Genomic DNA, 18,525 nt, shown 5'->3' on the forward strand with positions numbered 1-18,525 from the left:
TTTAATTTTTTTTTTTTTTTGGCTGTAGAAAAATAATTTTATCTGGCACACATGAACTCTGTGAAGTTTCGTTTTTCCACGAAATAAAAAAGGTGTTCTCTTTCAACACTCGAACATTCCTGTAAGTGTTTTCTTGTTCTTGTATGCAACAATTCGACCACTCAATAAGTATAACCCAAACCCTCACCTTTTTGTCCATAACAGTATTAACAGACACCTTCCAACGTTAACAGTAACAGTTGATTAAGTTAAGGTCCAAGTCCATGTCAATCAGGGAACAGTCACAGATAACTTTGATTTGAAGAGCAAATGAAAATGCCAATGCATTCAACACTGTTTGAAAGTGTCCAAGCATTCAACATTCGTTATGTCCGGTGGCAGGACATTCCGGTCATTTGATTTATTATTCGTGAGAAAAAGCTGTATTTGAACTTGTATGTGTCTGTTCTTGTACTTGAATTTGAATCGAAACCATTGAAAAAATGGCGCAAGGTATCTCGTATTGTTTGTAAATCATAACAGTAGGCAGTAGGGCTAATCGTAAAGTACATGGTTGTATATGTTGTGATGCATTTTATCTACAGTCTACAGTAGATACAAATACAATGACAATGCATCACAATCTACGTGTAGCGTACCTGTCTGATTTGCTTTTTAGTTTGGGATGGTGATTGGTGAGTTAGGGCAGGGTCGTTGAAGTTGATGGTTTTATGTAAGGTAACAATACGAGATACCTTGCGCCATTTTTTCAATGGTTTCCATTCAAGTGACTGAAGGTAGGATGTCACACTTCACATACCCTGGTTGTGAATTTTGCAGCTGCTCTTTGTACTTTTTCAATATTGTCTATTGTCATTTTTTGTGTAGCACAGCCGTTTATTACACTAGAAATCTTTCACTTTAGTTTACTACCGCCTCACCCCCAATGGGAACGGCCCACCGTCGATGACGGGGAGACCACCGTGTGGTTACGTCATAACAGATGTCCAGAACGTGAAAACTGGCCTATATTTATCCCTGCAGGTAGAATGCACCGCTTGGATTTCATTGTCAGTCAGGCTATAGGACAGATTTCGTAAAATCGTTCATTTTTACACTGCAATTGCTGACCATACACTTCTTCTATATTTTTCTATTTTATATGGATATAACGGCCACATTTTCATCTTCAAGACGCAATTATTTTCATTGATATCAAGAAATGGTGAGTATACTTTATTCTTTCTTGAAACATGTATATTTTTCTATTTAAAATTAACCTGAAAAATATTTTTAATTGTTTAAAAAATTCAAATTGATGTTATCTGAGTTTTGTTACCCTAACACATGGTAGTAAATACAAGAGTAATAATCTACTTTTAATATAGCATTTATTTCACCGACTTGTAATGACAGGTTTCTGCACAATGAATGTGTAAACACACCTTGTCTAATTCTTTGTTGGCTAACAAAATAGTCCCGTATTCAGACAAACTCCAAAGACATAAGAACACGAGTCCAATGGTGATGATAACGTTGTTGTTGTTGTTGTTGTTGTTTTATGGTGATGATGATGATGATGTTGATGATGATAGCGCAGTAATAGTAGTAATCGTAGTAGCAGCAGCAGCAGTAGTAATAGTAGTAGTAGTAGTAGTAGTAGTAGTAGTAGTAGTAGTAGTAGTAGTAGTAGTAGTAGTAGTAGTACACACACACACACACACACACACACACACACACACGAGAGAGAGAGAGAGAGAGAGAGAGAGAGAGAGAGAGAGAGAGAGCGTGTGTGTGTGTGTGTGTGTGTGTGTGTGTGTATAAAACTCATGTACGCACATTTTTAGCACGGAACGATTTTTATTGCATTGAACTTTGAACCTATAACTTTCACACCGATTTGCCATTCCGTCTTCACGATTCGCACCTTCCCTCGATATTCTTCTACATCGCCCGTTGATACAGTCAACGGCGTGAGAAAAGAGGGTAGATACATATATTATGACATCATCAAAAAGCGATGTAATCAAAGGTGGCGAATGATTGTGTAACCTCAAAGGCCCGGTGGACTGCGCTACAATGCCGAGCATTCGAGGGGATATGTGATTTGAGTGGGAGGGGCTTATTTGACTTTGCCGATGACCGACTGGTGGACGATTGAAATTATAATTGTCCTTTTTCAGCAGCCAGTGATTGGCACTCCATGGATAGAAAGCAGTTTGGATGTCATGGGATGAAATTTCTGGAGAGGTGGAGTAAATTTGAAATGAATTGAAAGTAATTTGGGGCGTTGTCTAGGTGTCAAATAAGACTCTCGCAGACCGGTGATAAATCAATTTTTTGGCCGCAAATGCTACAGTAAACTTCTTTCTCTATCTTATGTTTGCTAAAAATATTTCAGAGTGGGTATATAGGCGGATTCCATTTTGAATAACGTGCATTTAGAACTATATTTTAAAGGAAAATTATTACGTTATTATTATTAGCAGGCATCTAGGCGATCACTATCGTATTATTACTAACAATCAATAATATTATTATAACTCTTATTATTACAATTCTTCTTCTTCTTCTTCTTATTATTATTATCATCATCATCATCATCATCATCATCATCATCATCAACATCACCATCATCATCATCATCATCAATATCAATAATAACTAATGATTTTTTTTTTCTTTACTCAGATGAATGGTCATACTGAAAACAAGCATTGTCTCAATGCAAATGGACTCTGCCGAATAAGCGGTGAAAGGGCTCAAATGAGATATGTGGTTAAAAAACATTTCATGCAAACTGCTCCAGAATTAGCAAGTGAAGTTCCACCGGTGAAAAAAAAGAAAACAGAACGTTGGTTGATTAATTAGATGCTGTTCCTTAAAATAATCGTGAGGTTTTACGTATGTTAATAAAAAGTATAAAAATATGTTAAGATCTATACAAAGTTCAGAGGAATACTTATAACTTATTTTTACCTATGATTGTCAATTTATTTTAAAATAACAGTTCATTTTGATTATCTGATCATTAATTCCCCCCCCCCCCCCCCCCTTTTCCGTCCTTTTCAATGCGTTTATCACGATTTTTTATTGTCAAAAAATGGATATTATTTATTTTTTACTACTACTACTACTACTACTACTACTACTACTATTATTATTATTATTATTATTATTATTATTATTATTATTATTATTATTATTATTATTATTATTAACAATAATAATAATATTGTTATTATTACAGTGGTGATCAAGAGTAAGATAAATACACTGATATTTTATGATTATTACTAGTATTAGTATTACATCGATATCACGTGTTTCAACTGATTCACAATGATCATTTCTGTTATCCACGATGCGTTGGTTGTTCAATAAGCAGACCATTTTCAACAAATTTCCATTTTAAATAGTATTAGCTATCTGGTCGGCGTCCTTTTTTTTTTGTCGCAGCACTGGAGAAAGAGAGAGAGAGAGAGAGAGAGAGAGAGAGAGAGAGAGAGAGAGAGAGAGAGAGAGAGAGAGAGAAGAGAGAGAGAGAGAGAGAGAGAGTAGTGTGTGTGTGTGTGTGTGTTTGTGTACATAACATAAAACTAATTTATGCAACGTTTTACCACGAACTAATTTTCATTTTACCACCTCAGTTTAATCTCTCATCAGTTCTCTCTGACAATTGAACTTTGAACCTATAACTTTAACACAGCTACGTCATTCCATCTTCACGATTCGCACCTCACCGCGACATTCTTTTATGTTGACTCGTGGTACAGTCAACGGGGTTGAGAGAAGAAGATAGATATTGAGTGACATCATCAAAAGCGATGTGATCAAAGCTGGCGGATGGTTGTGTAACATCAAAGACCAGTGACTGGTCTACAAGGCCTATCATATTCGTGGGTATGTGTGATTGAGTAGGAGGAGCTTTCTTGACTTTGCTGATGACCGAGTGGTGGACAATTGAAATTAGAATTGTCCTTATTCAGCAGCCAATTGGAAATGGGCAATTGTAAAAAGCTGATTGGACGCTCCATGGAAAGAAAGCGGTTGGAGGGACATGGAAGGACAGTGCCGGAGAGCGTGGAGTGGGGAGGAGTAAATTATATTGAATGAATGATAGTAATTTGGGGCGTTGGGAAGTTAAATAAAACTCTCGGAGGCGATGAGTCAATTCTTTGGCCGCAAATGATTCAGTAAAATTCTTTATTCTTTCTTTCTTTCTATTTTTAATTCCTTTCTGTCAGGGGGACATATTATAGGCGAATTCCATTTTTTTTAAACGGGCATTTCGAAAGCTATTTTAAGAGAAAATTAATGCGTTTTTCCAAAATTAGCAGGCGTTTAGGTGATAGCCACTATATTATTTTCATGAAAATGATCATCATCATCATCATCATCATCATCATCATCATCATCATCATCATCATCATCATCATCATCATCATCATTATTATTACTATTATTATTATTATTATTATTATTATTATTGTTATCCTTATTATTATTGTAATTATTATCGTCATCATCATCATTATTATTATTATTATTATTATTATTATATAGTTTACATCTATACAAACGTCAAAGGAATGCATATAACATATCTTTTCCTAAGAATTGTCAATTGCCATTACTAAAACCAGTTCGTTTTGATCATTTGATCAACAAACCCCTACAATTCGGTGATCACGAATTTTTTTTTATTGCTGTCAAAAAAGGATATTGCTGTACAGGTGAGCGGATATCTCAACAATGCTTCATTACAAAACGACTTTGATTATATATTTCTACTCTGTGAATATTGATGATTATTGCAGTATTTCTCATTTATTTGTATAAACTCAGATAACTATGTAATTTTTGATTATATCGTTTGAAGTAATTAAAATTTCTGACCCATTTTTATGGTTATTTCCTATAAAATCTAATCCCAAATGATCTACAAAATTATATCAAATAAAAGTATGTAAACCACTTGTTATGACTCTAAAATATCTTATTGCTACATCTAATAGCATCTTTACTACGCTACTTTGAACTTGGGAAAAAATCATCGAAATAGGAAAAATTGCTCAGTCTCCCTTTCGGCACAGGCCGTGACTCACCATCTGTTATGAACTAGCGTCCTGCAAAATTTACCTGTCGAACTAAAGTGAAAGCAGTAAACGGCTGTGGTAGGGTCCTACACGGTGCTGACATATTCTGATATTGCCCAGATAAGCGCTGTGTACGCCTGGGCTTTAATTCTTTGTAGGCATTGGTTTATGTTCCTTTTGAGGACAAAGTGGCAATTTGGACTTGAGTCTGAATAGTCTCTCATGGCTATTCAGACTCAAACTCCAATGTGCTTGCGCAAAATTATTATCTTGAACTTGAATGCGCATGCGCAAAGGGTGGAACTGAAAGAAAGCACAGAAGAGTTCTGTATCTGTATGGTTGGCGCTGAAGAAATAAATGGTCTGGTTGTATTTCAGCTGCGTCCTCATTGGGCGTGGGCCCATGTCAGTCGGGCCTTGAAATCGTTTAGGTGTGGTGTTATGATGACCAGTTTATCCAGCCCATTCCACTCCGAGATAGTTCTAATGAAGAAAGAAGTTCTGTAGTTTTGTGTTTCTTTTCTGTGGGATTTTGAAGCAGTTCAAATTGTTTGTGGCGTATCTCTCAATGGGGTTTTCGGTTATGTGGTTGGCAAAAGTGAGTGCTCTGATTTTTCTTTCGTTTGGTAGTGGCATGAAAAAGAAGTCTGCCTTTATTGATGATATTTGATCCGTTATAATCTTGAACATGAATGACAGACGGGTTTCTTTTCTTCTTTGTTGGAGGCTGATGAGGTTTCTTTCTTCTAACATTTTTGTCATGCATCCTGGGGTTCTGCTCTTATAGTTCCCAGTTATGAACTGGGCACCTTGTCTCTGGACTCTCTCAAGTTTTTGAATATCCTCTTTCAGGTAGGGGTCCCAAGCAACTGCTCCGTATTCCAATTGTGATCTCACAAGTGCGAGGTAGGCGTTTTGTTTGCATGACGTTGGGGCGTGGCTAAGATTTCGGCGGAGAAAGGCGAGGGTGGAGCTTGCCTTTTGGGTTATTTTGTCAATGTGTTTCCCCCATTTCAAGTCCTTTGAGAAGGTGATGCCAAGGTATGGGTTATTGTTGACTTGTTTGAGGATGGTGTTGTTTAACTTGTAGGTCTCATTGTACTTTTTAGCTGTGATGAGGATGTAGCATTTGTTTGCGTTAAATTTCACTCCCCAATCATTAGCCCAGAAAAAATTATGTTTTACCCATATAAGACTGACACAGTGATACCCTTACTTCGTACTGTCGAAGGATTGTTGCTTGTCTAACACTATCCGAATATTAGTATTTTGTCCTGATTCTATTTGGACATCGTGTAAAATTGTTAGAAAAGCTTTTCATTTAGACCTCAGTAATTTATATCTGGACTTCCAATTGATCAATGATTTGGTCTTTCTCGTCAAATAAAGGAGGTTGCTGCTTGGTGATAGTTAATATAACATGTTATTTTCATTTGCATCAATTGTATGTAATTGTCAATAATAAAATATATTCGAAATTTACTGCCAGGGGGGCTATTCAGATTCGAGTCCAAAGAACTTGTTTATTGCGCAGGTGCATTGAATTTTGAGTCCGAATAGCCATGGGAGACCATTCAGACTCAAGACACTGTCTAGCAATAACGATGAACGATTAATGCCAGACACTTTTTTGAAATGCCGCTCTTTTTAACAATTATCCACATTCCACAATATGGAAACTTTCCTAATGTACATAGAAGTAAGTAAAGTTCATAAAGTAGCAATAAAAGTATAAAATTACCCAAACAACAAGTCAGTCGATGGTTAGTAGGTTACTATATTCTGCCTTAGATGGCTTGTCGGAATCGATGCTGTGTGTTCGAATCCTGGTCCCGCCACTTTTTTTTTTTTTGGTGTTCTCTCTACAGAGTGTTGCAAATGATTAATGTCCCATCATCCGCCTCCCCCCCCCCCCCCCCCTCTTTTTTTTTTGGTGTAAATAATAATATTAATGATTATGATAATAATAATGATGGTTATGATAATTATAATAGTGATAAATGTTTTTTTTAAAAACAACAGAACAATTAATTAGAGTGAAATATATAATGAATTAAACTCGAACGATTTTCGTAGAAAAAAAATTCAATTAATTAAAAAACTCCTGTTCAGTATAAAAACAGAACAAAAGGGAAAACAATTACATCATTTGGGAAGTAAAAAGAAATTTTAAAACAAAAGTGGGATAGAGTGGAAACAAACAGTTCAGCAAAAAGGAACAAAACGAAAGGTGGTCAACCCGCTGAGCTGTATATCCACACCGATATCTGTGTAACTAAAAATTCATATATGTGTGCTAGATAATTTTCCATCATTTTGCTTCCTTGTTTTGATAGTTATTTTCATATCTGATTCGGATAATATATTGTTGGATCTAGTTTTGTGGAAGTGTGATAATAAATTGTATTATTTTGTATGAGGAAGACGGGACAATAGTAGGTGTGGTCAGTTTTTGGGCGAACAACATCAAGGTCTAAGGATTCGTTCGCGAAATAAAACAAATCTCCAATCATCATCAATATCCCCAAAATTGGGGTCAGACTGAACAAATTATAGAAACAAAAGAAGATCAATAAAGTTAACATGTAGGTAGGTAGTGAAATTGTTAATGGTTGGTGCACTATGAACCGATTTGCTGATGAACAAGTTTCTTACTGGTTGAAAAACAATAGGCAGAATTGCCAGTTTGACATTTTCAGTTCAAAGTGTCAAATACTTACTACATTTCATTGATGCCATTTGCTTTTTTAAAAAACACTGGATTTGGTATTTGAGCACTATTTACTTTCATTCTTGTGTTAAATATGATATTAACTGATTTGGGATACAAATTACCACTGGCATTTTTTCAGATTATTTGGTATTTTTCACGCCTAAAATCTTTCTGTCAACGTAATTGGCAATAATCGTTCTTTATTATTGGCAGACATCTCTGGCAAAAACGACAACCACAAATTGAGCTAGGGAGATATTTTTTCTTCCTGAAGGCCACATAACGCAATGGATATTCGAACTAGGTATCTTTTGGTACATGGCAAAGTCATACCGCTGAGCCTCAATGCCTCTCCCCACCCCCACCCCAACCCTCCCCATAAAGTCGTTATGACAAGGCACAGTTTCCTCGAATGTTTTCGCGTGTCCCAAGGAGTTCGAGGAAACGGTGCTGGAGTGTATATATTTAAATGTAGATACAACCTCTCAGCCTTTGTGAGAATGAATGGAAAAAAATAGAAGATAATCAGATATGGTCAGTCACAGAGTTAAGATATTCAATAAATAAACCATAACCAACAAAACTACGATGAAAAGCCTGGTTCTGGCATAGAATTAGGAGATTAGATAACTACTTCTTTTTCCATGAAATTTGTCATTTTCTTGGTCAACATAAAATTGTTCAACAGATCTTTACTCTTTACACCACACAGAATGTGCTAACAGTCAATCATGAGTCGAAGATCTCCACGTGTAACCAGAAGACAGACACGCTCACACCATAATGAAAGTGATGATGATGACACAGATAACAGTCCAAATCATTCAAACATAAGCTCTCGTAGTTGGCGAAATGATTCACCCTACAGCTTCCATTCTGTTCAGAGAAGTAGGAATGACAGCAGTTCTTACGAAGCAGATAGAGCAGCATCTGTTTCTTCATACCTGTCAAATTCTCCATCTCCAAATAAAAGTAATAGAAGTTTTTCACCCAGTGGAATGTATCCAAATCTCTCAGATGAATTGAATGAATCAGGAGATTCTAGCTTTACCAGAATCACTGACAGAAAAGAGAAGAAATTGTATCCTGATTTACAATATCTTTCGGATAAAAAGTCGAGACATGGTAAAGAATCTCGAGAGAGTAGCAGCTCAATTGATCATGAGACTACGAGATCCTCTCCACGATACAGAAAAACTGAAGGGTCCACAGAAAGAGGAAGCGGTTGTAATGGAATCATGTGTATTTTTATTGTCATAGCCATTGTTGTTTCTGTTGTTCTTTACCTTGTTACCGCCAATTCTCCCACAAATAGTCTTTCAAATACTACGAAATCAGGGTATGAGCTCTTCGTGGATGAAATTAAAACTTTGAAGGGTTCTTTTCCAAGTCAAACAACTCGATTTTGGATGACCGTCTCTGCCTCTGCACGCCACGTCTTTGAGCAGCAGGATCCTTGTTATCCAAGCGTAATCCTCATGGCATCTCACAGCAAAAACCAGCAGTTAAACATGTGCTTAGCTAAGAAAATTGCCTCCTCTTTCTCATCTTCTTTTGGCGTCAATTCTCATATATCAACCGATGGTACAGATGTCGAAGACTTCAAATACATGGACGCAGATCAGCAGAAATGGCATTTGGATAAAATTATGCAAAAAGCTTTTCTACAAGAGGGGAAAAAAGCATTTGTCATAAGCAATGTTCACTCTTTATCACCAAGAGCATCACTCCTGTTGCATGGGTTTTGCGATGGAGACAATGCACCATTCAAGGATGTCATGATAATTTTGACATTTCAGGTGGATGATGGTGTTGCTTTCAAATCTGTGAAAGAAGTGGAGGTGCACTTAACAGATATTTGGAGTAAGGGACTCGATATGGATAAACTATCTGCCCTCATGAGTCGAGTAGCCAATAATCCAGTTGTTTTGATGTCGGAGGAGGAAAGCATAGTCAAAAAGCTTTGTTTGTGAAGTTTTTTGACATTGTGTACTGTTATGTTTTGAAGTAAAAGTATAATAACTTTTACGAAATTTATTTTGATTATTTGTATTGTTTGAATGTTTGAAATGAATATATGGGAGGTTTTGTTCTGCAGAAGTATTTTTGATCAGTTTTAGCATTGAAAGAAGAATGTAGCAAGTGCCATCAAAGGAAAATTGTTATCAAACAGTCCTTTCTCTGTCACTCTATCTGTCTCTCTCTCTCTCTCTCTCTTTCTTTCTCTCTCTCTCTCTCTCTCTCTTTCTCTCTCTCTCTCTCTATCTTTCTCTCTCTATCTCTCTGTCATTCTCCTTCACAACAAAATAAGAGGATAAGCAAATTAAATAAAACAAATGAAAATGTATCATTTAGTTTTCAAAGTCATTTTTCACTTTTCATTTAAGTTTGGAAACATTCCATGAGCTTGATGGACTTACGGTGGAATCCTGATAAATCCAACACTGTTGGGCCAGGAAGATTGCTTGACTTTATCCAGTATCAATGGAACACATAGAGATAAAGAACAGAATATTTAGAACCAATATAATGTGTTTACTTCAAGCAGAAGTTGACATATGCAGATGAAACTGTATTTAACTCTTTTCATAGTTTTGTAAATGATAATGCTAATAAAAATTGTTGCTGTAATTATATTCTTTGTTTTAACACGATTGTAATTGATGGTCGATTAAATGAACAAAGGTGTTTGAAATGTTTTTTTTATCAGGGGGGCTTCTGCCATTTATCTTAAATTAAATTTTTTTTTGGTAGTTATTATGGATTTTTTTGTTTTTGTTTTGGGTGTTGGGTCTCTTTGTTTCATTACCCCTCCCTCCTTTTTTTTTTTTTCAAAGCTAATGATATACTATCATCATCATCATCATTGCCATTATTATTATTGTATTATTAATTGGTTTTATTAGTTAGTTGCCAACAATTCACTGCATGTGATATTAAATGTTCTTTTTTTTTTTTTGCTTTTTAAATCTGCCTGTTGAGTACTTCGGATCTGAAATTTGTATTTTTGCTGATAATTCGATAATAATGCCTTTTAACAATGATTTTTATTTTACCATATACAATGCGCTTTTTCAGTTCCATTTATTCCTCAGTGGGCCAAATTTCCATCTCTTTTAATTGGTCACCTGTCCGGGGTCCTTTTTGTGCCAGCACTTTTGCAATGCAATGACTGTCGCAGCCAATAGACATAAATACTCAGACACTATTTTTATTGAACTGTCTGCCAGGAATTCTTGACCTCCCATAATAGTAATAGGCGGAAAGGCCACTGACTGTGTCTTCTATATCTGTTTCCCAACTTGATTTCTGTCTTTGTCTTGGAATGAGATTATTTGGTTTTGTCCTTTCCCTGGACAGGGTCCTTGGCGGGGAGGGAAACAGTCAAATGAAAATTATAGTTTTTGGAGATGATATTTTTTTCATTGAAAATCATCTCTCTGCTATGTATTGTTATATTTTTTGTTTTGAATTTATAATGTAAGATAATGTAAGGATTTGAGTGTGTTCCTCTTAGCCAGATCTTGTTGTTGTGTCTGGGTTAGACTTTTAGGTGATCTCAAACTAAATGCGTTGGGAGTGTGCTCTTGGAATCTACATGTTTCATATTTGTGCCTTCCCCTTTGTCTTACTTGCTTTTGATTGTAAATCTAGAATTTCTTTACTATCCCATTTTCTGGGTTTTTTTTAGTGGTGCTTAAATGCCCTAAATTTGTAGTGAGCATTGTAGATCCCTTAAAAACAAGAAAACAAACATATTGACGTGCAATTTGCTTTACAGCATTTTTTTTAAAAAGCTCGATGGAATTGCCCACAAATAGAGTGAACATCATCCTCTTCAGTCCGTGGATTTAACATGTAGGCCTACACATTCCTGCTTTTCCCTCCCGTGTACATCATTCGCCCTTTTCATACAGCAGCTTTGTGTCTTGAATGAAACCATCTGGTTTTGCCTTTGTGTATCTAGAGGCTTTGGCTGAAGGAAGACAGATGAATATATCTTTTTGAGAGATAATGCGAATATGTAATTTGTCCATTGTAAACCAACTCTGTTATAATTTATGTCAGTTCTAGATTATTAGAGTCTAGCTCTATGGGAGTAGATAATTTCAGCATGGTTTTTAAACACTTTGTTTTGTGCTTTCAAATGAGGCACAAGAATTTAAATTGAGCTTAAATTGAGCTTTTATATAGCGCAATATCCACCAAATGTGCTCAAAGCGTTTTAAATGGGTCCTTTGACCAACAGCTAACAATAACATGTAGAATGAGACATGACTCCTGTCAGGCAATATTACATTTTTTTTTCTGGACAGAGACAACGCTGTTAACGGCCAGGTACCATAGTGGGCAGGGGGAGGTACATGCTGTGTCTTCTATCCCCCCATACCCGTTTTCCAATTGTTTCTGTCGTGTCTTGAAATGAGATTCTTAGTTTTGTCCTGACCTGGCCGGAGTTCCTTGGCTGGGAGGGAAACAGTTGAATGTATAGTTATAGTTTTGGGAGATGCTATTTTTTTCCTTGTAAATCATCTCTCTGTTATGCATCATATTATGTTTAGTTTATATATTATATTATATGATTTGTAAACATTTGAGTGTATTTCTCTTAGTTGGGACCTGTGCTTGTGTCTGGATGAGACTTTTATGTGATCTCAAACTAATACTTTGACGGTGTGCTCTTGGAAACTACATCTGTTCCCTATTTGAACCAATCCCCCTTTGTCTCACCTTTTCTTTTGTGCTTTAATTGTAATTCTAGAACTTTTTACTATCCCATTATCTTCCTTTTTACAGGCGCTGATATGACCTTGATGTGTTGCAAGCGCCGTAAATCCCTTAAAAACAAAAGAAAAACATTAACGGACAGGTACTCATTTTACACCTGAGTACGGTGAGAGAATGTAAGTAAAGAGCCTTTTCCAAGGACTCAACTATGCACTGAGTGGTGAGGCTCGAACTCAGGACCTTCCTGACTATCCAAAGGATAACAAACAATTGCTATTGTCCATTTCACGCTATAGAAATAGGTATGAACTCTGTATGAACTCTGGCTGCATGGGCCGAATGGCTCCGAAGAACTACTTTTTTCAAGAAGTAATGGTAGCATATCTGGGGGATCGACCCCCAGATGAGGCGGCTGATTTTTTGGTATATATTTTATTTTCCTGTATTTTTCTTTCCCCTCTGTCAGGCACCTGTTTCATACACTCCTTTTCAGATCTTTATCATTGTTTTTCCTAGTTTACCTTAATGATAATGATATTAGTAGACATTTAACAATAGGGACAAAGCTAAGATTACGTACATGTGATGTTTTATTGTATACACACAAATATTGAAAATGCTAACAATGGATAGCCCAAAGACCATGATAACCATAAGGAGACCACATTTTAATCATGATGCTAATTTTGTCTATGAGGATTATTTCACCCAGGATGTAGGACGTGGATTACATTTAACCAGTCTCATATTTCTGGTCTTAAATCCAACTTTCAACATCTAAATCATCATGACATAATACTATTTTGAGGGCATGGGGGTCAGATACGTCCCTTCCCTTTGAATTCTTTATGCGATTTCCCTTTTCTCTCACCAGTGTTTGTATGACCTAAAAGTGTTGCAGGGGCCATTCAACTTCTCAAATGAAAACTATCATTATCATTTTCCCTTTTTACTAGCATTGAAACTAAGTGTTACAGCCGCCCTAAAACCTATAATCGCATCAACAAGCAATAAATTTAAGAGTTAATTTAATTCTTTTTTCGCCCCTACTATTTCTTTTTACAATGCCACGTGTAAATGGCGGGTGGTTGGATGGGAGCATCACCCTTGAATCATATACCTATGATGTTCGCATGGGTGTACGATCCGATAGTGATGTCGTTTCTTCTTCTCTTTACTAGCCTATCCTGCTTCTTTGGTTTGTGATTGTATTTTTGACAGGGGATATTTTTTTTTCTGTAAATCTTCTGCCTGTTTGTTCTTGGTTATTTATAATTTAGCTTATGATATCTTTAGGTTATGATTTTGATTTACATTTGTACTATTTTTGTTAGATTGCTTGTTTTTTTGTTTCAGCGGTCTCTCATATAACCTCAATTGTGTTGGAAGAGACCTAAAGCAACAAACAAACAAAACAAAACACGTGTAAATGTTATAACCTCAGCTAAAAATTAAAAATAACCAGTTGTATATGACAATTAAAGTGAACGGGATCATATTACTAATACTGTTTTGAATGTGATTAATTTGTAGTTTTGGTTGTGATTGTGATATTTTAATCCAAACTAACAATTTGTAGATACTGAATAGGCTTGAATCAGCAGACTTTCTTCTACATCTAATTTGTGACTGGACTCCGACTACTTATTTGCATGTCTGATGACCCAAATTCATTATAAACTCATTGTTGTGAAAATCTAAAAAATGATGCAAAATATTCTCCATTACAACAAAGATAAACTAGACCTATAATTGCACTCGGATGTCAGACCTGCATATATGTACACATCGCCTTTGTCTCATAATTTCTTTGGGTGAAACAGAAGCCAAAAGATGAATTGAACGTAAAAATAATCAGGAATACGAAATTTTATAATTACACATTGTGTATTTCTTTGTAGTTGAAGAAACGAGGTGCATTCTACTCAATAAATCATATTAACTCACTCAATCCTAGAGACTTTTCCTACTTTTCAAAATTGGAAAAAAAATGTATTAAAAATGAGCATGTATATAGTTTTATTGCAAAAACTAAAAACATTAGCTTTGATTGTACGCCAATAATTTGTCTCAGAAAAAATGTAATAAATGGGCATGGGGTAAAAGAACTCGGGTAAACTACGGATATAGTCGGTGTTTGGGTTGAGTGAGTTAATATAAATATGGACAACGTTTCATGTTTTTGATTACCTATTTTTGATTACCTACTGATTTAATTTTCAGCTTCTTGTTTGTTTGACATAATATATACTGGTTTCAGATGATGGGTCACATTTCGTTAGTTGCCAGTGTTGGATATTGAAGAGATTGATAATATAAAATATACTTACTACTTGATATATTATTTCTGGAGTATTGACATTGATAAATTGATATAAATATTGCATATTTTATTTTGTTGATTGCTTGTTGAAATATTATTGGATAAAATGCTTTCCTCCGATTATTATTCAGGTTTTTTTTTTCTCTTTTTGTATTTGTATTGTTTGCATCTGGATAACGCAGTGTCTTCTCTATACCCCTGTATCTGTTTTCCAATTGCTTTCTGTCTTTGTCTTGGAATGAGATTACCTAGTTTTGTCCTGACACTGGCCGGAGTCCTTGGCTTGGAGGAAAACAGTCGATTGTATAGTTATAGTTTTGGAGGATAATATTATTTTTTCTTTGTAAATCATCTCTCTGTTGAGTACTGTTTTTTTATATATTTTTTAAACATTTGATTTGTAAACATTGGAGTGTATTCCTCTTAGTGGAATCTTTTGACTGGATGAGACTTTTAGGTGATCTCAAACTAAGTTGATAGTGTGCTCTTGGAATCTATATCTGTTTCCTATTTGATCCAATTCCCCCTTTTCTTGGGTGCTTTAATTGTAATTCTAGAACTTATTACTATCCCATTTTCTTTCTTTTTACTGGCGCTGACATGACCTTAATGTGTTGCAAGCGCCGTAAAACACTTAAATACAAACAAGATATCAAATTAAAATCTTGAACTAAATGCGCTGCTTCACTGGCAGCCAATGAATAATTTCCAGGACAGGGGAGATAGGATCGTCACATTTTGATATCACCAATCTCGCCGCCCTGTCTGGGTGGGTCTTTGACCTCCCATGATGGTCTTCTTTTTCCTTATATTATTCTGTTTTCCGAGTTGCTTTCTGTCTTTGTCTTGGAATGGGATTACTTAGTTATGTCCTAGCCCTGGCCCCGAGTCCTGGACTCAGAGGGCAGCGCAGCAGTCAAATGTATAATCATAGTTTTGGGAGATATTTTTTTTCCTTGTAAATCATCTGTCATGTACCTTTCAATTTTTTTTTATGAAATATTGTTTGTAAACATTTGAGTGTATTCATCTTAGTGGGGGACCTGTGCTTGTGTCTGGATGAGACTTTTGGGTGATCTCAAACTAAGTACTTTGATATCTTCATTTTTCCTATTTAAACCAATTCCCCATTGTCTTACCTTTTCTTGGGTGCCTTAATTGAAAAGCTAGAACTGTTTACTATCTTATTTTCTTTCTTTTTACTGGTGTTGATATGACATTTATGTGCCGTAAAACCCTTTAAAAAAAAACAACAAATCAAACAAATCCTCTAGTGGGGACCTGTGTTTGTGTCAGGATGAGTCTTTTAGGTGATTTTCTGGTTGGGGATCCTGACCTCCCAAAGTGGGCAGGGAGGTACATACTGTGTCTTCTATACCCTTATATCTGTTTTCCAACATGCTTTCATGCCCTTGTCTTGGAATGAGATTACTTGGTTTTTTCCTGGCCCTGGTCGGAGTCCTGGCTGGGAGGGAAACAGTCAAATGCATAGTTATTGTTTTGGGAGATGATATATTTTTCCTTGTAAATCATCTCTCAGTTATGTATTATTATATTTATTTTGAATGTATAATGTAAGCATTTGAGTGTGTTCCTCTTTGTTGGATTTTGTGCTTGTGTCTGGATGAGACTTGTAGGTGATTTCAAACTAAGTACATTGGTGGAAAGCTCTTGGAATCTACATCTGATCCCTATTTGTTCCCAGTTCCCCTGTGTCTTACTTTTTCTTGGGTGCTTTAATTGTAATTCTAGAACTTTTTACTATCCCATTTTCTTCCTTTTTACTGGCGCTGATATAACCTAAATGTGTTGCAAGCGCCGTAAAACCCTTAAAAACAAACAAACAAAACATAGGTGATTTTAAACTAAGTACACTGCTAGTGTGCTCTTGAAATCTACATCTGTTCCCTATTTAAACCACTCCCCTTTGTCATACTTTTTTTTCCGAGTGCTTTCAGATGTAAATCTACATTTTTTACTATTCCATTTTCTTCCTTTTTACTGGCACTGAAATGACCTAACTGGATGGGATTCTTGACCTCCCATTGTGGGCAGGGAGGTACTTGCTGTGTCTTCTATCCCCCTGTATCTGTTTTCCAATTGCTTTCTGTCTTTGTCTTGGAATGAGATTACTTGGTTTTGTCCTGACTCTGGCCGGAGTCCTTGCGTTAGTCAAATGTATAGTTGGGAGATGATATTTTTTCCCTTGCAAATCATCTCTGTTATGTAGTTTTTTTTTTTTTAACACATGATTTGTAAACATTTGAGTGTATTCCTCTTAGTTTTAGTGGAGATCTTGTGCTTATGTCTGGGTGAGATTTATAGGTGATCTCAAACTAAGTACATTGATAGTGATAGTGTGCTTTTGGAATCTACATCTGTTCCCTGCCCTAAACCATTTCCTCTATGTCTTATTTTTTCTTCAAGTCCATTTAATTGTGCGTCTAGAATGTTTTTATTTTAATTTTCTTCCTTTTAACAGGCGCTGATATAACCTAAATGTGTTGAAAGCGCAGTAAAACCCTTACAAATAAACAAACAACATAGCCTGTTCTGAACTTTCTGCAATCTTTGAATATTGTAATTGGGACAACCAATGAGCAGCGCATTGCAATAATCAAGTCTACTGGAATGAAAGAAGTGACAAGCGTTTTAGCGATATCATTGTCAAACAAAGACTTAATACGACCAATGATTTTAAGATTGAAGTAACAGCTACGACATAACCTAAATGTGTCAGAATCGCTGTAAAACCCTTAAACACAAAACAAACAAAAATTAATATTGCACTGACAGTATGAGTTTAGAATCTACCTCTGTCCCCTATTTGATTTAGAAATTTTTACCATCTTTTTTTTTTGACTGACTATCCAATCTCCCCATCCTTTTACTGGCGCTGAAATGACTTAAAACGTGTCATGAGGGCTGTAAATCTCTAAAAACAAAAAACAAACTTTCTTTATTATTTTCTTCTACCTTTCCTCGTTTTGTTTTTAAAGGCTTTACGGTGCATGCAACACGTTTAGGTCATATCAGCGCCAGTAAAATTGGAATTTCGGGAACCCCATCCAGTTTCCTCACAGTAGTAGAGAAAAAAAAAAAAAGAAACAAAATGCACCGTACACGACTTTTGTGTGGGGAAAAAAAACCCAAAAAATCAAATAATTTATTTACATTACGTAGTAATAATCTAACTATAAGATCATCATCAACAACAGTGATAACAGTACTTGCATTCTATGAAAAAACGCATTCGAAAAAATTGGCCAGAAAATGACCTTCTTGTCTCAAACTGTTCAAGGTAGTCACAGTTTTTGACAGTATCAGTGAGGGTCATTTTAATATAACAATATTTGAAAATCAACTTTTCTGCCAAAAGTTTAAAATGTGGGTTTTTTTTCAGAGTATGATATAATAGAGAGGTTAAAACTAGGATTTATGCATTGGCAAAGAATAATAACACTGATCTGAAACATTAACGGTTAATAACGATGTTATCACAATATGAGCTGAAGGTTATTCTAATAATATTGTACATTGTGCTTCTTTTTATGCATTGGCGAAGAACAATAACACTGATCTGAAACACTAACGGTTAATATTAATAACAATAATATCACAATATGAGCTGAAGGTTATTCTAATAATATTGTACATTGTGCTTCTTAAGATTCACACAAATC

The 18,525-nt window shown here is 35.6% G+C and overlaps 1 protein-coding gene across 2 annotated transcripts; it reads left to right on the forward strand.

Annotated features, from left to right (window-relative positions):
• Positions 1-41: 41 nt before the first annotated feature.
• LOC144979719 (uncharacterized) lies at positions 42-12,648 on the forward strand. Of its 2 annotated transcripts, XM_078926668.1 has the most exons (3): positions 71-121; positions 5,931-6,119; positions 8,504-12,648. In XM_078926668.1, the coding sequence occupies exon 3, from the start codon at positions 8,523-8,525 to the stop codon at positions 9,762-9,764; it is 1,242 nt and encodes a 413-aa protein (XP_078782794.1). In that variant the 5' UTR covers positions 71-121; positions 5,931-6,119; positions 8,504-8,522; the 3' UTR covers positions 9,765-12,648. The 2 variants fall into 2 exon arrangements, with proteins under 2 accessions (XP_078782792.1, XP_078782794.1); XM_078926666.1 differs by lacking the exon at positions 5,931-6,119 and having other exon boundaries at positions 42-121.
• The last annotated feature ends 5,877 nt before the right edge of the window (positions 12,649-18,525 follow it).

Source organism: Berghia stephanieae, chromosome 9 (genome assembly GCF_034508935.2).
Source record: "Berghia stephanieae isolate SIO BIC M18660-M18661 chromosome 9, UCSD_Bste_1.3, whole genome shotgun sequence".
Taxonomy (NCBI): domain Eukaryota; kingdom Metazoa; phylum Mollusca; class Gastropoda; order Nudibranchia; family Aeolidiidae; genus Berghia; species Berghia stephanieae.